The 22,798-nt window shown below is 38.5% G+C and overlaps 3 protein-coding genes across 5 annotated transcripts in view; 2 read left to right on the top strand and 1 right to left on the bottom strand.

Annotated features, from left to right (window-relative positions):
- LOC125271224 (B-cell receptor CD22-like) overlaps positions 1 to 22,798 on the top strand; it is a 1,156,500-nt gene that overhangs the window by 487,189 nt on the left and 646,513 nt on the right. The window lies entirely within an intron of this gene.
- The window catches only part of LOC125271198 (hemicentin-1-like), a 987,774-nt gene that overhangs the window by 338,160 nt on the left and 626,816 nt on the right, over positions 1 to 22,798 (top strand). The gene's annotated exons all lie outside the window — the stretch shown is intronic.
- Positions 111 to 22,187, bottom strand: LOC125271209 (B-cell receptor CD22-like). 3 transcript variants are annotated; one of them, XM_048195220.1, is made up of 13 exons: positions 22,137 to 22,187; positions 21,806 to 21,872; positions 21,071 to 21,412; positions 20,727 to 20,972; positions 15,441 to 15,692; positions 15,098 to 15,355; positions 5,858 to 6,112; positions 5,524 to 5,766; positions 5,341 to 5,440; positions 5,191 to 5,236; positions 986 to 1,063; positions 838 to 913; positions 111 to 649 (listed from the first exon to the last, which is right to left on the bottom strand). In XM_048195220.1, exons 2-13 carry the CDS (start codon positions 21,858 to 21,860, stop codon positions 585 to 587), a joined length of 2,016 nt encoding a protein of 671 aa, XP_048051177.1. In that variant the 5' UTR covers positions 21,861 to 21,872; positions 22,137 to 22,187; the 3' UTR covers positions 111 to 584. The 3 variants fall into 3 exon arrangements, with proteins under 3 accessions (XP_048051177.1, XP_048051175.1, XP_048051176.1); XM_048195218.1 differs by lacking the exons at positions 15,098 to 15,355; positions 15,441 to 15,692; positions 20,727 to 20,972; ... (1 more) ...; positions 21,806 to 21,872; positions 22,137 to 22,187 and adding exons at positions 6,219 to 6,275; positions 6,365 to 6,616; positions 6,964 to 7,209; ... (1 more) ...; positions 7,899 to 7,943; positions 8,128 to 8,375; XM_048195219.1 differs by lacking the exons at positions 15,098 to 15,355; positions 15,441 to 15,692; positions 20,727 to 20,972; ... (1 more) ...; positions 21,806 to 21,872; positions 22,137 to 22,187 and adding exons at positions 6,219 to 6,275; positions 6,365 to 6,616; positions 6,964 to 7,209; ... (1 more) ...; positions 7,899 to 7,943; positions 8,128 to 8,242 and having other exon boundaries at positions 838 to 893.

The raw sequence follows: 22,798 nt of genomic DNA, 5'->3' as shown, positions 1-22,798 counted from the left end.
GTTAACCAAACCATCATTTATTTTAATATTGCATGACAATTACAGTACAGCTTCAAATATATTATTAATCAATCAATAGCTGCAATAGTCAAACAAGTATATAATAAGCATTTAAGTTTTGATTATATTTATTAGATTCATGTGTGTATATGTATTTGTATATTTTACATTTTTAAGAAAAGTAAATTACAATATTTGTGTTATATTATAATCTGTGTGACCCTGTTGCTTTTCTTTAGCCTGGGACACACCAAGCCAATGTCAAAAAACTAGTGGCGATGAAAGCTGACTGTGTTGTCGCCTCTCAATGACTGCAACAACCTGAACAGCCAGCTGACCGTTGGGTTAGTTTGTCCCGGGCTTTTGATGACGGATATTCAGTGCTCAGGGAGCAGTGAACACTCTGTAGGGACCATGTCAATCAGAATGCACCTTGGCGGATTGTTTGTAGAAATAGCGAGTAGCAGGGACCTACTTTCTGTTGACCGTATTGCATCAATTTCTGCTGTATCGTGTTTCCATCAAATATAATCTAATGTAAGCTAAGTTCAGCAGTAGTTCTTTTGATGATGACCAACAGCGAATTAGTCACGAAGGACTATCCCACTATCTTGCCCATATGTTGCAACTGGATGCTGCTTAAATATGGCTACAACAGAAATAAGACAAGGGAAACACATTTACACAAACATATATAAAAAAAAAAATAACAATAAATATACAGTACAACGGCAAAAAAAAAAAAAAAAGTGTTTAAATTTATTGACTGGTAGATTAAGGATATTTTCTTCTTTACTGATTATAAAGAGAAGATTATAATGAGGATCTCACACTTACAGATTCTCATATTGAAAAGAGCCCGACTGGTGATCAGCAGGTCTGGGATGGACAGTCTATGTGAAAGACATACTGACTATTAGACAGATTACCTGACTTTTGAAAGCACAAACTCTATTACATGTATAGTTTTTGATATTTTACTTACTGTGAGTGTGTTGTACACATCAGAAGATCTTAACTTCGGGTCAAGAGCTGCATATGTTCCTGTCCTGGGAGAATCATTCTACATAAAAACAAAGAGAAGGACTTACACTACAAAACAGGTGTTTTTAAATAGTTACCATGACAGTAAGTGTCTCTAACAACACAGATGCAAAAGTGTCAATCTAAAGCAGGGGTCTTTGACTCTGGACCTCGAGATCAACTTTCCTGCAGAGTTTAGCTCCAACCCTAATGAACACACCTATCTGCAACTCTGTAGTAATCTGAAGTAAGCCGCATCTGAAAACCTAGGCAGCTGATTGTTGCCTCGCCGCCCTATCAGGTAATGACTTAGCAGGCAGCGTTTACTCACACAGGTACCTCATGAAACTGATTTCAGACAGACTAATGATGCAGCATAACAGTTAAACAATTAAGAACAAAACAGAGAGAGCTTTGGTGACAACAAAGTGAATATTTAATTGCTACAATACTAATTCCCTTTCGAGGGAACACGCCCTGCATAACCATGGCAACGCTTTGGGGAATCCCTTCAGCATAAGAGCTCCTAAAGTCGTGCACAACTAGTCCAATCATGATTGGTGCAATATCATCCTGTGACGTATGCCAGCGGAACACGTAAGCTACAAAGAAGCCGGCAAACACATCTGTTTCAGCTTTCTGATCTTCAGCAAGCATTCTGTGTCTCTGTCCATCTTATTTGGTGTTGTTTGTCCCGTAGGAAACACACATACACACACATATATATATATGAGAGGGCTGACTGCCCCATGTGTGAAGCATTTCCCATCAAAACATTCCGCTCCCGGCTGGCCCTTTTTTCTGAAAGTGGCCAGTTCGACATTCCCCGCGGCTCAGGTCCCGCAGCTGCTGAGGCAGCTCGGCGTCTGCAGTCATGGGGTTTGCAGATGGACCTGGCGGTGGGGGTTGAGACGTCTGCGGACCCTTCTCAGCCCTCAACCACCGGGCCCAGTGCTCAACATCGGTGGCATTTGGCCTAGCGCTCTCTCCTCGCACATTCACAAAGTGCATGGATGCAGCTCTAGCACCTCTCAGACTTCAGGGAATTCGGGTGCTCAACTATATAGACGACTGGCTGGTGTTAGCTCAGTCTCAAGAAATGGCAGCACAGTATTATGATGTTGTGCTCAACCCAGTGCCACATTAAGCCTTTGCGGGGCCCTGGGCTAAAGAACGAACCCCTCCCCCTCGACATCCATAATCGCGCGTCTTATGCGAATGAGTCCCAAGATTTTAATATGAATAAGATATTATCAATTTAAAACATGCAAAAATGGTAAAAACATTTCTAGGATTGACAACAACAGTAGGCTCATATGCGCTCCTCCATCAGTATGACTTTGCATTGCTGATCTAAAAATGTAAAAAATAAAATTAAAATTAAAAAAGGCTTTTTAACAAGTCCAAGTTTAAATTCGACCGATTCGACTCTGGCTTTGGAATTTCAGAATGGTCATAGCATCATTTCAGATGTGATGTGTCCGAAGATTATTCTAGTTGATTAATTATTCTGTCACAGACTTTCTTAATGCACATTTTATTCTTAATACATTTATTATTAGTTTCTTCTCTAAATATCACGTTTTAGGTGCATTTTATTTCGTTGAATAAAAAGTATCCACCCCAACGAGTGTATGAGTTATATTTATTCACATCTTGTGCAGTATCTTAAAATGTGCAGACGTAGCCATTTTTTCTTTTTTTTCAGAAAACCAATATGACCCTTTTAAAATTCTGTACTACTTGCATTACTGCATGCATAAGTTTCAGAAACCCACTTTAAAAATGATGGTCAAATACAATAGATCATCGTTAAGACATGGTAATGGACCCTTTCTTTGTCCATTTATTCAGCTTCTTAATGATTTTAGTAGTAACATTTAACATAGTAAGGCTTTAGCAAGTTACTGACAACATTATTTTTATTATACTTAATTTTTATGAACATGCACACGGCTTCTGTCTCGCACATAGACGCGCGTGCGAGCCTTTAAAAGTATGTGGCTGCGGAAAGATGCGTTCGGCATGTGCACTGCGCACTATCTAGTGGACTTTTGTTTTCAAGCACTCAATTCACTTTTGCATGGGCTGTTGTACAGTACACACACGGACCGTGCCATCACAGAAACATTAGGATAATGCGGCCCTTGCTCAACCACATGAAACGCTTGGGGCTGAGAATGAATATGAAAAAGAGCATGCTAACTCCCGTCCACAGAACGGCATATCTAGGAGTTATATGGGACTCAGTTACGATGCGAGCACAATTGTCTCCCGCACGTATCGAGTCAATTCTGGCAAAGGTGTCCAGAATCAAGCTAGGCCAATCCATCACTGTAAAACAGTTTCAGAGACTGTTAGGGCTCATGGCACCAGTGTCCAACGTGATACCTTTTGGCTTACTGTACATGAGACCCTTACAGTGGTGGCTCAGGACCAGAGGGTTTTCCCAGAGGGGCAACCCATTTTGTACACAGATGCCTTCGTTCCCTGGTCACATGGAAGAAACACTGGTTCCTGTCTCAGGGCCCTGTGTTGGGTGCATCCTGTCATCGCAAAATAGTTTCGTCAGACGCATCCAACACTGGGTGGGGGGCGGTCATGGAAGGCTACTCTACCCAATGTCTGTGGAGTGAAAAGCATCTTTCTTGGCACATAAATTGCCAAGACATGTTAGCGGTTTGGCTAACCTTAAGGCATTTTCTCCCAGACCCCAGAGGCAACCATGTCCTAGTTCGGATAGACAATACAATATGTCAGTGGTTGCCTATATAAATCACCAGGGAGGTCTGAGGTCATGCCCCTTATGCAAGCTGACGCATCAGATCCTCCTTTGGTCTCAGGGAAAATTGCTCTCTCTGAGATAAATGTATATCCCTGAGCATCTGAATGTGGGAGCAGACGTCCTGTCGAGGCAGGGGCTGAGGCCCAGGGAATGGAGACTGTACCCCGAGACGGTGCAGCTCATTTGGAGGAAGTTCGGATAGGCGCAGGTGGATCTCTTTGCTAGCCAAGAGAACTCGCACTGTCCTCTGTGGTTCTCCCTTGCTCATCCAGCTTCCCTGATGCTGGACACTACTGTACAACCGTGGCCGACGCTGCGGCTGTACGCATTTCCCCTGATCACTCTGCTCCTAGGAGTTCTAGAGAGAATTCGGCAGGATGGGATCAGGCTGCTGCTAGTAGCCCCCTGCTGGCCGGCCTGAGTGTGGTTCTTGGACATAATAGTTCTCCTCAACGGTCTCCCGTGGGAGATTGCTGTAAGGAGAGATCTCCTGACATAGGCCGAGGGCTCAATATTTCACCCCCTAGTAGGGATGCCCAGCTACTAAATGTACCATTAGCAGGTGGATTGTAGAGGCCATACCTATTGCATATGAGGTGCACAGTTTGCCTTCACCTCTTAGGGCTCATTCCACACAGAGTATGGCATCAGCTTTTGTACTATGGTCGGGGGCCTTTCCTAAGATATTTGTGATACGGTGGGTTGGTCTTCCCCACACACCTTCATAAGGTTCTCTAGTTTGGACCTGCCGGCCACGCCTGGTTCTCAGATGTCCTAGATTGTGCCATTTCTGCTTCACATCAGGACAGGCATTCTGTCAGTATGGCGAGGCAGATATTCGTTCCCCAAAGCATTTCCATGGTGACTCAGTGCGAGTTCCCTCAAAAGGGAACGTTTCAGGTTACTCATGTAACCATGATTCCCTGAGAGGGGAATAAGATGCTGCATCCCCTTGCCATACCTTCCTGCATGCCTGGGAGCCGCTTGCTTTAGATCAGTAGCTGAAACAGCGGTGTTTTCCAGCTCCTTTATAGCTTCCGTGTTCCGCCGACATACGTTACGGGATTGCGTTGCACCAATCACAACTAGACTAGTTATACACGTCTGAAGGGATTCCCCAAAGTGTTGCCATGGCGACGCAGTGTCTCAACCCCCTCTCAGGGAACCATGGTTACATGAGTAACCTGAGACGTTTCTAGCTAGAACTGCAGGACAGTGGATCTCGAGGTCCAGAGTTGAGAACCCCTGATCTAAAGTGTGATCACTCCACAGTCTCTTTCTTCTCACATTTTGACTACAGCAGTAAAAAACATGAGCGTGATAATACATATACATGTAGAAAGAAGCTCTAATTGATTTATTGAATTATTTGATCATCTCACCTCATACTCGTGTATTAAAGATCTTCTGTTTTTCCTTTTCTTCTGACTGATAAAGGGAAGCACAAACAAGCCATTTCTTTTTAAAATGTCCTATTATATTTATTTATAAGCACATTATATACCTACTCTTTATTGATCAATTTTATTTACATTATAAATATGATGATGATGATGATGATGGTGATGATGATGAATAATCCTCCAGATGACGCTGCGATCACAATCACATTCCTATCATCACCATGATGAACTGAAAGAGGAAGATCATCATGATTAACTCTCCAAACTGATGAATGATGTGAAGATACAGGAATGTGTTAATAAAAGCTTCACCTGTGACAGTTACAGTGTCTGATCTCTGAGATCCATGTTGATTGTGAGCCTGACAGTAGAAGCGTCCACTTTGTAGTGCACTGAAACTCTGTCCAGATCCAACAGCTAAGCTTTCATTCTCCTTAAACCAGCTGAAGTTCAGAGCAGGAGGGTTTGAATCACAGCTGCAGATCAGAGTCACTGAATCTCCCATCCAAATCTGACCAGACTGAATGATGGAGACTGAGACATTCCTGGGAGGATCTAAAACAGACAAAAGAAATTGGTTATGCTTTGATATTGTTTATTCACTACTTTGTTTGTTACTAAGGTTACTGAACCATCATTAACTCACACATGACATTTAAAGTCAAATTATCAGAGTATTTCTCTCCATGTTCATTAATGGATCTGCACTTGTATTCTCCACTGTCATCAGAGCTGATCTTTGAGATGTTGTAGATTCTTCCAGATCCTACAAACGTTCCTCCTTTAAACCAGCTGATTTCTGCAGGAGGTTTTGAATCACTGCTGCAGATCAGAGTCACTGAATCTCCCTCCAAAATCTGACCAGACTGAATGATGGAGACTGAGACACTCCTGGGAGGATCTTAAACAGAGAAGCATAGATCTCATTAACAATCACTATAAAACTGCTATCACAGAATATGTTTAGAGGATTTAATGTCAAAGTTACTGAATCATGATTGACTCACACATAATTTTTACAGTCACAGCATCATTCTCAGACTGAATGACTCTCATGGGAGGATCTAAAAGACAAAAGAAATTGGTTATGTTTTGATATTTTTAATCAACTACTTTGTTTGTTACTACAGTTACTGAATCTTCATTAACTCACACATGACATTTAAAGTCACAGCAGAGTATTTCTCTCCATGTTCATTGATGGATCTGCACTTGTATTCTCCACTGTCATCAGAGCTGATCTTTGAGATGCTGTAGATTCTTCCAGATCCTACAAACGTTATTCCTTTATACCAGTAGATTTCTGCAGGAGGGTTTGAATCACTTCTGCAGATCAGAGTCACTGAATCTCCTGACAATATTTCACCAGATGGACTGATGGAGATCACTGGATTCTCTGGAGGATCTATAAGAGAAATATTTAAAATGTTATTGTCAATCCCCAAATCATCACTAATGGCATCAAAGTGTCAAGAAAAACTCTAAGTTGTAGTTTTTACATGGATATTGGATAAGTGAACATGGTCATGATCATGATTGATTTACTCACACTAACTCTGATTCAGTTAATCTCAAATGTGTTCAGACACTATTCTAATCAAAAAGTTTGGAGATTATATGACTGTAGAAGTGACTATGTGCAACAGAAAGTGTCAAAGCCATTAATACAAAGAAAAGCCTACAATATTTTGCCCTCATACTTTATATTTATTAAACCTTAAAAAATGGACATACAGTAAATAAAATACATACATCTGATATTGAGTTGAACAGCAGGAGAGATGTAACTGTGTCCATCTACACCACAGCTATATCTGCCTGTATCTTCTCTGCTGACTCTCCAGAGGATGAGCTGGTTTCCAATAATTCCTGTAGTTACTAACTGTGAGTTTCTGTACCAGATGAATGTTGCTCTGTCAGTCAGAGTGCAGCTGCTTTTACATGTCAGACGGACTGAATCTCCCTCTGTCACTCTCTCAGGAGACTCCACCTGAAGATCTGAACACAACACACACATTATATCTAGTGCTGCTGTCATACACTGATTATTATTCAACATAATGCACAGAAGAAGAGAGAAACCTCATGAAAGTCACCTGTGACAGCAAGATACACTCCTGGATTACAAATCCAATTTCCTGCATGTACATTAGTAATGAATCTGAAATAGTACATGTGTGAATCCTTCAGTGTCACATGACTCAGTCTGATGGTGCAGTTCTGCTGTTTATCTCCCAGATACTGAAGCCTCTGACTGTATTCAGGGTCCTCAGACAGATCTGGAGGCTCTTCTATTTCTTTTACATATTGTGATTTGGTCAAGAACACTTTCTTGATCTGATATCCAGCAGGGTATGTATAAGTGCAGCTCATTATCACTGATGAGTCCTTTAGTGCACAGATGTGTGAAGGACTGTAACTCACATGCCACTGGCTATAAACTCCTGAAACATAAATCAAATGGATCGTTCACCATAGTTTTTATTTTATTATTATTTTATTTTGTTTTATTTAATTTAATTATTATTATTTTTATTTTTTTTAGCTTTACTGGCGTTCACTGTAATTTGTTTGCGAAAAGGGTTTGAACAGAAGGTTCAGTAACTGATGGAATAAGATTATTAAAAATTAACAATTTTCTTTGAGAAGTGACTTAAAAAAATAATTATCCAGCAGGAGCGACCCACCATGAATCATGAGCAGAAACACCAGAGCCATTATCAGTGACATCACTGCAATATTACACACACACACATGAGAAAAACACAAACATTGTGTTTAAAAGTATGTACAAATTTGTAAAATATTGTAAATATTAAACATATTTAGTGAAAAAATGTCCTATTGAATAGATCAGTGGTTTCTACAACAGTATTAATCAGACTATATTCACACAGTAACCAGAGTAACTCTTACCGTGTTCTGGTGAGTCTCTCCAGCAGACGATAAACTGATGAAATTCTCAGTTAACATGGCTTATAGGCTTCACAAACAGAAAATGATCCTCTTCCTCTTTCTCGACTCCTTCCCACACAAGGAACATTAGACAACTTCATCATGATCCCATCATGAAATCCCAAATCATTTTGCTAAATCCTTCTCACAGATTTATTAACATATAGGGCATATTTAGTTTCACTAATGGTTTGAACATATTAAGACTGAAGTTATGTTCAGGAATACATCACATATAACAATAAAACTGGGTTTTTAAAACCATAAATCCTTTCTTCCTGAAAACATTTTCTGAAGAATTACTGAGCAAGATTCTAATTACAGGAACTTATACTTCTTTATTTTTATTTATTTATTTATTTTTTTTGTATAGCTACTGGTGAAAAGAATAGCATCATGAAGTGGTGGGCAGTAGAGGTGGGTGGGGCAGGAAATGACCTCATCCAGCATCAGTTCATCCACACATAAGCACCAGCCCATAATGAAGAACACGTGTACGACACACAGTGTCTCACTGATCAAAAATAATTCTCAGCTAATGTTGCTTAATATGAAGCCCATAAAAGGACATGTGATTGAAACAGAATGAGATGGGAGGAAACATTATATTTCAAAGTTTGTGCATCTGCTCACAAAAATTTCCCAGTGAAGAGAGAACGCAAAAGCATAATTAAAGCATAATTTTTTTTTTTCTTTTTTCATCACGTGTCCCTATTGGGGCTCCATAAAATATCAGTATTTTCAAACCCATAAAACCAACATTTTTTAACAAACTTGCACAGAAATATCTACTCTCAAGCTTGAATTTGGTAAAACTGAATTTTTTTTTTTTTATTATTTGGTTGCAGATCAAAAGTTCAAATCAAATTACCAGTCATTGACATCATAAATGTTTTTTTTTTTTTTTTAGTTCTTGGCTCATTCTTTTGTCTTCTTCATCTTGTAAAAGATCATAATCACTGCATTCCTGTCATTATTTACCTGAATAATGAATAATAAATAACTGAACACGCTACATTCACAGCCCTACTTTCAGAACATTAATTATCATTTGTTTAGGCCTTTGTCTTCATGATGGTCTCTGTTACTCATTTGACACGGCTGTAGATCACAGAAGCCTCTTCCACAGTTTCAACATTTGATCGCCTAAAGAACATAAAACAAAATAAAGAAAAAACAGAAACAATGATCAGAGTGCATGACGATACAGTCATTTTAAAAGTAAAGACCTTGTATATCACGTTAAACCTCAATGGGACGTAAAGATATTAAGAAAAATGTCCAGATTTAAAGAACTATAAATTCTCCTTTCATCACAATCATAAAAGTAACATGCGGATGAGTAGATGACAAATGTTTTATTTTGGGTGAAGTGTCTCTTAAAGCTGGTTCTTCTCACCTCACAGCAGATTCAGGCTGGTGAATCCTGATATTGCCGTACTGGCTTTCGTTCTCCTCTGATCTCTTGGTCTGTTTGTTTTTGGGATGTTGTACAGTTGCGTACTGGATCTCCTCAGTATCTCTGCGATCAGGAGCGTTTCTGTCTCTTCTGGGTTTGCTGGAAGTAACAGTGGCGTACTGAGCGTCATCACAATCAGCTGATTCAGAAACATGAACGTCTCTCCCTGTTACGTCAGAGCACAGATTGTCCTGCAACGGAAGAAAATTCATTATTATTTATTATTCACATTTAGGGTTCACATAGTGTTTTTTTTCCACTTCATAAGAATGCATTAGTATTTGCTCAGTCATAGAACTGAACCCCCCCCCATAAAATGGGGCACTTTTAAAGGGGCATTCCCAATTTGAATGACCTCATTTTTGAGGAAGTCAGTAATTTAACTTTAAATATTTGTGACATCAGATGCTGCTTCATGAACACCCTTTAACTTATAAAGTAATCGCAGAATATTTATACTGATAAACAAACTAATTGTAATCAGTAAAGTGATTTTTTATTTTTATAACAACGTCTGCCTCCCAGGAATTGATTTATAACATTGAGCCTGAACAAACCCTGGAGAAGTCTTCTGTCTGACTGCGAGTATATTAAAGCGCTTATAATTTAGGTTAGATTTGACTGATTTACCTAACCTGAGAATACAGATGACAAATTAAGTCCTATTCTTTGTAGTATTTTTTTATAATTGTACTACTTTGCATAATTGTACTATTCTTTGAAACGACGGGGGGCGACTCAGAGTAATTGTCCTCTAAACCAGAGTTTCCCAACCCTGTTCCTGGAGGCACACCAACACTACGCATTTTCCAACTCTTCCTAATCAAACACACCTGATTCAACTCATCAGCTCGTTAGCAGAAACTCCAAGACTAGAAATATATGGATCAGATAAGGGAGACATCCAAAACATGTACTGTTGGTGTGCCTCCAGGAACAGGGTTGGGAAACACTGCTCTAAACCATCAGGGAGCAGCGTGGCATGTTTGGTTCGATTAAAACGAACCCTGGTGCGATTGCTCGGTTAGTGCGGTTCATTTGAACATATGTGAACGCTGCCATCCAAACCCTGGTGCGCACCAAAGAAATGAAAAGATGGGTCTTGGTCCGCCAAACAAACTCTGGTGCAGTTCGAATGATATATGAGCACAACACGGACCAAAGACATGTAAATAAACCAAAAACAGGAAGATGAGACACTAAGAGTTCACACTTGTAGGTCGGTTCGTTTGGTTCATTTGGTCCAGACCAAAGAAGAAGAAAAAAACATTTAGTCCTGGTCTGATTAGCGTTCAGATTGGCAATTTTATCACTGAACCAAAAGATACCAAAATTTAAGGCATAGGGATACATTCACAACGTGATTTGTCGGATTATATGACGCATTGCCTATTTTGAGACTGAACTTACCGAACATCCAAAACAATGCTGTGTGCTGAGATAAATGTGCTTGCTGTGTGTGGGTAGTGTAATGCACTAATGAAATAGTTGAAATGTTGTTGCCCAGAAAAACAAATGTGTAGAGAATGTGTAGAGGTCGAGGAAATCATGCACATGAGGCGAGAGCTGGCGTATTTTCCCCGAGTTTAATAAAATGACTTATACATCGTCACACTCGTCCGCATACATGAGGATGAGTGAGAGAAAAGCATACAAATAAACATTCAACTTAGTCAGAATTAGAAAAAGGAAAATAAAAGGGAAGAGTACAAAGTCGATAGAGCGGTTATCTCTTCTCCTGCTCACCATTAGCATTCTCTTACAGACGCGCGCACACAATGCATATGCGCAGTTCACATTCTACCTCAAAATACTATAAATGCTTCTAAGTGACCGTTACAGTAGCCTGCATGTGATGGTATTTTGTCCAGCTGGGAACTCATGAAGAGCTTATAGAAAGTGTAAAGGAGTCAAAACAGCGGCGGGAATCACTCCGTCAAACGCAAACGATCTGCTGCGTGGAGATGTGCGTCTGATGCCTGAGATGGGCAAACTCGCGACTATGACAAGAAAAACCGACATGCGTGAGGATTATGTCCTTTTTAGGGTCTCATCTTCCTGTTTTTGGTTCGTTTACATGTCTTTGGTCCGTGTTGCGTTCATATATCATTCGAACCGCACCAGAGTTCGTTTGGAAGCGGACCGAGACCCATCTTTTCAGCGGTCTCGGTCCGCTTGTTTGGTGCGCACCAGGGTTCAGATGGCAGCGTTCACATATTTTCAAATGAACCGCACTAACAGAGCAACCGCACCAGGGTTCGTTTTAATCGAACCAAACATGACAAGTGTGAACGCACCCTAAAAAGTACAGAATCCTCATATCGTTTTTTCTCATCATAGTTGCGAGTTTGCCCATCGCAGGCATCAGACGTGCATCTCCTCACAGCAGATCGTTTATGTCTGACAGATGGATTCCCGCTGCTGTTTTGACTCCTTTACACATTTTATAAGCTCTTCACGAGATCCCAGCTGGCCAAAATACCATCACATGCAGGCTACACACACACAACGAGCGCATTTATCTCAGTACACAGTATTGTTGTGCCTTTAGGTTCAGTATCATTCACTAATAAAATTGCTAATATGAATGCTAATTGGACCAGGACTAAATGTTTTTTTCTTCTTCTTTTTTTGGTCTGGACCAATTGAACCAAACGAACTGAACTACAAGTGTGAACGCACCCTAAGGTAAACATGTGACATGTACACTTCACTAAACCCACACTACAAAAGAACCAATGAATCGTGTCAAATCCAGTAAATTTTGTGATTTTTACTTGTTACATTTCATGAACATTTTCATTAAAAATGGACCTGTATTTTCATTAAAAGGCATATTTCTGCATTTGTAGGCTCATGTAAATGTATGCAATTAGTTTTGACAAGCACACACTGAGTGCCTGTGAGATGCTGGTACAGATGCACCTGCTTGGCCAGAATCAGCTCAAAGTCGAGCATTTTCAGATGGGGAGCCGCGCACAAACTTACAAAAAATGCCATGCACAACGTCACACAAAATGGGTTCACAATTCCACTGACAGTGTTGCCAAGTCCACAGTTTTCCTGCAGAATTAAGCTACTTTAACCCTCTGGAGTCTGAGGCTGATTTGGGGCCTGGAGAAGTTTTGACATGCCCTGACATTTGTGCTTTTTTCATTTGTTCATAAACACATTAATGACACAAGTGTCATTACACTGTATTCAACACAAACTAGGCTACCATAATATGTGAGGAACATGTATGTACATGTTTGTGTTTTTGAAGGAATAACGTTTATGCATGGTTATTGAAAAAACAAAAAACTTAAGTCACTGAAATAAGGCAAAAAAAAATTATATTAAATCTGTGTTCATAAGACTTCTGGGTATTGGAGGTTGTAGACTAGAGTTTTTGTTTCAGAATTATGTAAAAATTATGCTGCCTACTCCTTCATATAAAACAATATATTGATTTAGTTTTTGTAAGACACTTTTTGCCAAGAAACACAGTATGCATGGAGGCGTGAATCACCACTGAATAATGGGCCATTCTCACCTGAGAAGACAAAATAATTGCATAGTAATGAGCTGAAATGATTTGCATATTAATGAGGCCTTTGAGTCAGGTAGGGTGTGAAAAAACCCTCTGTAATCATGTCTCAGCTCAATTTAAAATAATGGTATTCTATTATATTCTTTAAAATATAATGTATTTCTGTGATGCAAAGTGTCTGAACAATTATGTTACCTCTATGGCATTTCATATAGGCTTTTAGCTTAAAAGCATGCACAATTGGAGAAATATTGATGGATTCTTATATGTTTATGTCAAATTTCTATACAGAGGAGTAATATTTATTCTATATTTATTCTATATATCATCACTATGAGTGCTGGATACAATTCATACTTGCAGCCGGAGGGCGCTCTGTACACCTTTAGGCCACAAATCCAAATAAAGAAGAAGAAGAACCAGGAACTAACTGCCTGTCTTCTAAAGTTCGCTAACCATGGCTTTAACACCCAGATAAACACTTTTCAAGACAATAAATACACGATTGAGACGATGTATGCATGTATTGACTGAATTTGCGTCTGAATAGCGCTCGCTCCGTGGGCGTGGCCGCATTAGCAGATAATGAGCTGAATCACGGATTTCTGACATGGCTCTCTTTTCATACAGAATACATAAACACAAAATGTTTGTTTTCGATTTGACTTGCACGATTTAAAACCTGACATTTCAACGTTTCTTTAGACATAAGGTTTTTTTTTTTTGTCATTCGTATTCACTAAGTTACAGTTCATTTTCTGAGAACTATCAGATTGGACTTTGTTCAGAGGGAGACGAGAGATCACGCATCATGTTAGTTTTCTTTATTTTACAAAAAGCACAACATTTTGTTTTTACTCTGAGTGTACACAAATGAAAGAAGATATTCAACAGATTAAAATGGTGTATAACTCTTAATTGTATGTGCAACATTGACGGAGTATTTTGAGTCTCTTTCACACTGGTAAGAAAAAAAACGCGGTGGTAACGCCGGCGATACCCTCAGACCTCAGAGTTGCCACGGGTTTTTCATGTCTGCGGGTTGAAGCAACCCCAAATATCATGGTATTTAGCCCCTGGAATGAGAATTTTACCTGGGGAACCCTGGTATTAACCCTGGATTTTACACCCCAGAATAAGATTTTTTTCCAGGGGACCATTTGAAATGCGATTAGTTTTGAGTAGCAGTTGGGCAGGTTTTGTTGTGAAAACCTGGCAACGCTGTCCGCCGAAGCCATGATGTCATTTTTGCCACACGCACCCAAGCGAACCTACAGACGCATTAGGTTTAAATCAGACTTTATGCACTGTAAAACAATATGTAAACACATGCTAGACGGTTGTGTTTGATTGCTGCAAATGTTTTTCGTTCCACTAATATGTACTGTATGAATGGCCCTGTTTAACGAGATTATTCACATGTCTGGATGATTTACCTGTTTCACTGTGAGGTCTTCAGTTTTAGCATCTCTTTGTTTTCTCCTGAAATAACAGACAATAAACTGCCTTTTAAAGACTAACTACTGATCACATCACATGAGGCATTTCTACCAGCACTGGTCTGAAAGTGAATTACTGCACATGCACACACTCACTGTAATTGAGAATGACTCACATTATAAACAGAATGATGATGATGATGATGATGATGATGAAGAATCCTAAACATGCCACTGTGATCCCCAACCAGACATTCCAACCAAGACCATGATGCGCTGAAAGATGAAGAATCTGAGTTTAGATTAACTCTCAAAGCCACACAACTATCTTGAGCTTATAAATATAAAAGCAGAAAGCTTATAAAAAAACAAAGCAGAAAAAATAAATAAATAAATATATATATATTATATATATATATATATATATATAATCATTTACAAACAATTATTACAATAAATTTGAAATGTAATGTCACAGTTACTGAACCATCATTAACTCACACATGATGTTTAAAGTCACAGCATCAGAGTATTTCTCTCCATGTTCATTGATGGACTTGCACTTGTATTCTCCACTGTCATCAGAGCTGATCTTTGAGATGCTGTAGATTCTTCCAGATCCTACAAACCTTCTTCCTTTAAACCAGCTGAAGTTCAGAGCAGGAGGGTTTGAATCACTGCTGCAGATCAGAGTCACTGAATCTCCTGACACTATTTCACTAGATCCATTTATCAACACTGAGATGTTCCTGGGAGGATCTGAAACAGAAAACAAAATACATTCACATCACAAACTTTGTTTATAGGATTTAACATCACAGTTACTGATCCATCATTAACTCACACATGACGTTTAAAGTCACAGCAGAGTATTTCTCTCCTTGTTCATTGATGGACTTGCACTTGTATTCTCCACTGTCATCAGAGCTGATCTTTGAGATGCTGTAGATTCTTCCAGATCCTACAAACATTCCTCCTTTAAACCAGCTGATTTCTGCAGGAGGGTTTGAATCACTGCTGCAGTTCAGAGTCACTGAATCTCCCTCCTTTATTTCACCAGATGGACTGATGGAGATCACAGGATTCACTGGAGGATCTACAGGAGAAATATGTAATATCAAGACTCCACATAAAAAATAAGAGTGTGAATAATATGTACATGGTATATGTCATTTTTTTATATTCTTAGAAATAGTCAAGCTTTTGAATGTTGATACTGTTTTCTTAGCCTTTTTATATTTATTACATTGTAATGTTAATTATTCATATTCTATTTATAATTTAATTTGGTATTTAATTAATGTGTTTTATTCTTAAAGGTGCCATCGAATGAAAAGTTCAATTTATCTTGGCATAGTTGAATAACAAGAGCTCAGTACATGGAAATGGCATACAGTGAGTCTCAAACTCCATTGTTTCCTCCTTCTTATATAAATCTCATTTGTTTAAAAGACCTCCGAAGAACAGGCGAATCTCAACATAACACCGACTGTTATGTAACAGTCGGGATCATTAATATGTACGCCCCCAAAATTTGCATATGCCAGCCCATGTTCAAGCCATTACACAAGGGCAAAACGTCTGGATGTGCACAGCCGAATCAACAGACTTTATGCAGGTAAGCAAGCAAGGACAACAGTGAAAAATGGCAGATGGAGCAATAATAACTGACATGATACATGATAACATGATATTTTTAGTGATATTTGTGAATTGTCTTTCTAAATGTTTCATTAGCATGTTGCTAATGTACTGTTAAATGTGGTTAAAGTTACCATCGTTTCTTACTGTATTCACGGAGACAAGAGCCGTCGCTATTTTCATTTTTAAACACTTGCAGTCTGTATAATTCATAAACACAACTTCATTCTTTATAAATCTCTCCAACAGTGTAGCATTAGCCGTTAACCACAGATCACAGCCTTAAACTCATTCAGAATCAAATGCAAACATCCAAATAAATACTATACTTACACGATTAGACATGCTGCATGATGAACACTTTGTAAAGATCCATTTTGAGGGTTATATTAGCTGTGTGAACTTTGTGTTTGCTGTTTAAGGCAGTTGAGAGCTCGCGGGGGCGGGGGAGTGGGAGATTTAAAGGGACCACACGCTTAATCTGGGTTATTTTTTTAACCCATTTTCTGGGTTATTTGTGTTGGGTTAAAATTATGGGTTATTTTTTCAGAGAGTAACCATTTTCTGGGTTATAGGGCTAATATTTTGACCCAATTCCTGGGTTGTTTAGGTTTCTGGGTTATTTTTCAAAGAGTAACCCATTTTCTGGGTTAACGCCCCTTCCCCCCGCCCCCCGCTGTTGTTCTGGAATTTTCTCACAACAGTCGTTTGAAACAACCGTCACTTGAACTTGAACACGCTCGATCCGTTTTGGCCTGGGCTTCTTCGGTGCAACTTCGTCGCGTATTCAAGGTAAGCAAGAATTTTCAGTGTCAATGTAACGTAAACTTTTCTGTGTCCATGTCCCCGTTGCTAGTTTAGCACCATTTGTTGAAAAAATGACCATGGCTTACCGTGGTAATTCTGTGGTTAGCATGTAGCCGCCTGCGGATATCGCGACAACATCTAACTAGTTTAAAGTCTGTGTAAAGTCAAAATAAATGTGTGTTTTGAGTTTGTCAGACTAAATAAGAAAGTGTTATTAACCACCCAGCCAAATTTGAATGATTAAAAATAATGATAAGTTCATGAAATTAGGTGTCAAAATGGTTGAAATGCTTTTTACACATCGTTGAGAAACGTATGACCTATTTAATGTGTTTAGAAGAAAATGACTGAATTCACTTTACACGGTCTTTAAATTCTATTTTTCATAAACTGTGCTGTACTTATCTCATTGTTATAATACTGGTAATAATACGATAGGTACAGTGCAGCTAGTGGCGACTTCATGCCGCGTTAAGGGGGTCGAACACCGGACGAGAAGCGCCGCGCCGCGTCTAGGACAACTCGAGGTATCGTGTACTTTCTCAGTTTATGGCCAGCAATATTGTTATATTTAAGGACATTATGAAATTAAGATAATGTCAGTACTATGTTATGATTGTACTGTATAATTAAATACAACCGTTGCTGAGTCTGCAGTCTGAACACTTTACCTCAGAGCGTCCGTTAACTGAATGAATTGAGAATATCACCTGAAAATACAATAACATCAGAATTTTTATTCATGCAGCTGATTTCTGTAAATTAATGTAAAACTAACTTTATATTGCAGCACATGGTGAAGTCAGTATATACATTAACGATGATTTGAGACAAATAAGCGTAGATTTAATATAAATCTATGTACATGGCGCAGTGGCTGCTGGGCGCCGCGGACAGACGCTGAATGGCGCCGCCGGTGTGTGTACACTCATGGAGAATAATGTGTTTGAATTTTAAATACGCTTCTCGTCCGGTGTGCGACCCCCTTTAGCCGCGGCTAGAGCGATGAGGCAACACAATAGTTGAGTTATGTTAACCAGCTGCGCTGTGCTTATCATATTATACAGTGCTCTACGGGCTTAAGTAGTGAGAGTTAAAGAAGTGTGTCAAGTCTTCAAATTGTTGCTAACCTCTATTGTTTTCTCCAGGTCTTTTTAAATGGACAGCTTTTTCGCTGATAAGCTAACTGAGTGGCAGATGTCTGAGCTGATAGAGAATTTTAGAGGTGAGCATTTTACTCTTTAAAGGGATAGTTCACCTAAAAATGAAAATTTGATGTTTATCTGCTTACCCCCAGGGCATCCAAGATGTAGGTGACTTTGTTTCTTCACTCGAACACAAATGATGATTTTTAACTGCAACCGCTGCCGTCTGTCAGTCTTATAATGCGAGTCAATGGCCACACAATCTATAAGAGTCAAAAAATATGCTTAGACAAATCCAAATTAAACCCTGCGGCACATGACGACACATTGATGTCCTAAGACACAAAACGATCGGTTTGTGCGAGAAACCTAAGCGAGTGCTGAACGCAGTTGGACATAGTGGTGTTTTAGAGGTAAAAATTATATAAATAATTTTCGGTTTCTCGCACAAACCGATCGTTTTGTGTCTTAGGACATCAATGTGTCATCACGAGCCGCAGGGTTTAATTTGGATTTGTCTAAGCATATTTTTTGACTCTTATAAATTGTGTTACCATTCATTCGCATTATAAGAATCATCATTTGTGTTCGACTGAAGAAACAAAGTCACCTACATCTTGGATGCCCTGGGGGTAAGCAGATAAACATCAAATTTTCATTTTTGGGTGAACTATCCCTTTAACTGCTCTCATTTCATCTCTCTATACCTAAATATTTTTCTTTAATATGGCTTAAATGTGTCAGTGCAAGATTTTGTGACAGTCACAACTTCTTCGACAGTGGGGAATGCATCTCTATAATAACCCTTATAGTTAAAAGATACTTGTGCCTTGTCTTTAAGCTGTTATGCATAATAATGGGCCAGATATTCACCTTTGCATTAATGTCATTATTACACTTGTTAATGAAAGAAAAGATGGACAGTATAGACTGTCATTCACACAAAATGGGTAATGCTGCAAAATAACCACATTAGTTAACTAGCAAATTGGGCCAGGTTTTGTTTTTTAAAAAAAAAAAACAGCATTCCCTTAAAAGTGATTATTTGTTAGCTTGATAATCAAAGAGTGTCTGGTGAGTGGTTCACAATTGTCTCGCTCACAATACTCATGTTGTCTTTCAGGTGAAGACAGAGATGAGGCATTTCTTCTCTTAGATGAGGACACTATCAAATATCTTGTCCCTCAAGTTCAATCCAGTTATTGAATGCTGTCAAATGTTTGAGAGAGAATGAGTTGTTTATTTTTCTATTGTTTCTAATGTCTAATGTTATTACAGTGTGACCTAAGATAAATAGGTCCAAGTGTGTAGAGTTTATGTAGAGTTTAATTTAATTTAATGCAATAAAAATGTAAAAGTGCTTGAAGTGTGTAAGTGCCTGAAGTTTTATTTTCTGAAATAAGGCATACTGGCATAGTAACCCAAGTTAGGTTATTTTTGACCTTTGACCTTTGATTAAAAAGGGACCTACTAATTTCTAGGTTATTTCAACCCAGATATTGGGGTTGTTCTTTTGACCCAGAAGTTGGGTTATATTAACTACAATTTTGGGTTATTTTAACCCAAAATTTGGGTCAGGTATTTAGCCCAGAAGTTGGGTCAAAAAGAATAACCCATTTTTCTGGGTTGAAATAACCCAGAAATTAGTTGGTCCCTTTTTAACCCAAGATTTGGGTAAAAAATAACCCATTATGGCTTATTTTTGACCCAGGAGTTTTTAGTGTGTGTGCATATGTAATAATGGCTCAAAATAGGCAGTTAAAAAAAAAAAAATAAAAAAAAATCTATGGGGTATTTTGAGCCGAAACTTCACAGACACATTCAGGGGACACCTTAGACTTATATTACATCTTTTGAAAAGGAGTTCTAGAGCACCTTTAATTAATTAATTTTTAAAAGTACTCTGGATTTGTCACAAGAGTAATTTTGTTATGTGTCACACAATGACAATATATAAAGCGTTTGAACTTGATCATGCATGTACATTACAGTATGGCCTCAGAGTCAAAATATGAATATTACATACACACACACACACATATATATATATATATATATATATATATATATATATATATATATATATATATATATATATACACTTGACTAATTAGATTTTGCACACATGGTCTGAGTCTAGAATCGCTTCACAGTCATGCAAATGGAGATTTTCCCCCAGATGGCACAAAACACCCTAAAAATATGTTCAAGCATCATTCACCCCACCAATGTACTTTTATATCAGTTTTTACAGAATTTAGCATAAACAACATGAATTATTGGATCCAACATGGATTGGGACATAAAAGTGAAGCTTGTTATTTCATAGAAGGATTTTGAATCATTCTTCCATTAAAATGTATGCATTATTTGAGCTATAAATGTGTTTAAAATCACATATATTGTTCACATCTGTACTGTTGAAACAGTATTTTAACGTTTTAATGATCAGCACAGTTTACTTTCACTTTTAAACAAAAGGAGGGACAATTGAACTCAACTGGCTTTAGAAATAAAACTTCAAAGATTATACTTACATCTGATATTGAGTTGAACAGCAGGAGATCTGTAACTGTGTCCATCTACACCACAGCTATATCTGCCTGTATCTTCTCTGCTGACTTGTCTAAGGTTGAGCTGGTTTCCAATAATTCCTGTAGTTACTAGCTGTGAGTTTCTGTACCAGATGAATGTTGCTCTGTCAGTCAGAGTGCAGCTGCTTTTACATGTCAGACGGACTGAATCTCCCTCTGTCACTCTCTCAGGAGACTCCACCTGAAGATCTGAACACAACACACACATTATATCTAGTGCTGCTGTCATACACTGATTATTATTCAACATAATGCACAGAAGAAGAGAGAAACCTCATGAAAGTCACCTGTGACAGTAAGAGTCACTCCTGGATAACCAGTCCATTTACCATCTTTATCAGTGGTGAATCTGAAATAGTACATGTGTGAATCCTTCAGTGTCACATGACTCAGTCTGATGGTGCAGTTCTGCTGTTCATCTCCCAGATACTGAAGCCTCTGACTGTATTCAGGGTCCTCAGACAGATCTGGAGGCTCTACACGCCTTATAAAGACTTTGGTCCAGAACACTTTCCTGATCCAGTATCCAGTAGGGTATGTATAAGTGCAGCTCATTATCACTGATGAGTTCTTTAGTGCACAGATGTGTGAAGGACTGTAACTCACACCCCAACCAGCACTAGAAACCCCTGAAACACACATTGACAAGGAAATGAAAATGTCCATCTATAAAAACTTTTACACAACCGGTGTTTATGTAAATGAAGAACTACACTTATCATGTGTAAAATCTACAGACAGAAGGTGTTGAAATACAGGAAGCAGAAGTGTAAACGCTAAACATGAAAAACAGTCTGAACTAAATATTAGAAGTTTCAGCAGTTAGCATTATGAATAACTGAACAACGCAATTTTGTTTGGATGCAACAAATATACTTCAATACATTTTTAGTAGATATTTTACTGCTGATCTTTTTTTCCCCAGGGTTAACAGCAGGACTAACTGGACCAAGTTAATTAGTCACAATCTCTGTTTCTAATATTGAGTTATTATCAGTCACACATTTACAGGAGAGACTCACCTGGAATCATGAGCAGAAACAGCAGAAGAAGAGAAGGAGCTGGTCTCTGTGACATCACTGCAGGAAACTAAATCATTTACACAACAGTACAACATGTCAGCTTTAGCTTCAAAAACACAATAACTTCAGTCTATTGTACTGTAAACACTGTAAAAATCACGACTGTTAGCAGTTTTCCACTGTTGAAACTCATTTAAAGGCAACATTAGGCACACATGAGCTCTGGATGTTCAGAAGTTATTATGAAAGAAAATGTTTCTCAGAAGTTTCTTCTGTGAATGGAGATTCATTATTTATTCAATATTCATCACTGAACAAGTGTAACTCTTACCGTGTTGTAGTTTCAGACACAGCAAACAGACTCCAGGAGAGTGAACCGCAAATGTGAGCAGAAAACTTTCTTCTGTAGTTTTTGCAATTATTTCCTTCCTCATTTTAAAGTCTATTGGAGTGACCTTCCCCATGCCGAGACAGGAACAACCCAAATGAAACTACTTGCAAAGAATGAAAAAGTATGATTAAAAATTTACATGAATGATTAAAAAAAAAAATATATATATATAAGCATGACTGCAGATCTTTCATAATAATAATATTCAAATGAAGCTCTCAGTGTGAAGAGTATCTTCCTGTCACCATGATCAGCATTCATGAGGTTTCTGAATAGTTAGTGTTTGAAGAGGCGTGTCTGCTGTAAGAGATGCACTGCTATGATTGGCTGAAATAAGTAGGGCTGCCCTCGACTAAAGATTTTTCTGGATTTTTTCATTTTAAGTGATTATTCAACTAATTTCACTTTTATTAATAAACCACATAACTCATAATAATGAGCCTTTAATTGCCTACATAGCCTATCGGCGCTAAACCACATGCGTACTGCGAAACAGTTTAACATGAAGGCACCAGTGTGGTCGCTTGCAAAAGCGGTTCCCTTACATCTAACTCAACTTGTGAAATGTCATCTAAGTTTTTGTAAGAGTCACACCAAAGAAC

The sequence above is a fragment of the Megalobrama amblycephala genome, linkage group LG7, assembly GCF_018812025.1.
Source record: "Megalobrama amblycephala isolate DHTTF-2021 linkage group LG7, ASM1881202v1, whole genome shotgun sequence".
Lineage (NCBI taxonomy): Eukaryota > Metazoa > Chordata > Actinopteri > Cypriniformes > Xenocyprididae > Megalobrama > Megalobrama amblycephala.
This window is presented reverse-complemented; position numbering and strand designations above follow the sequence as displayed.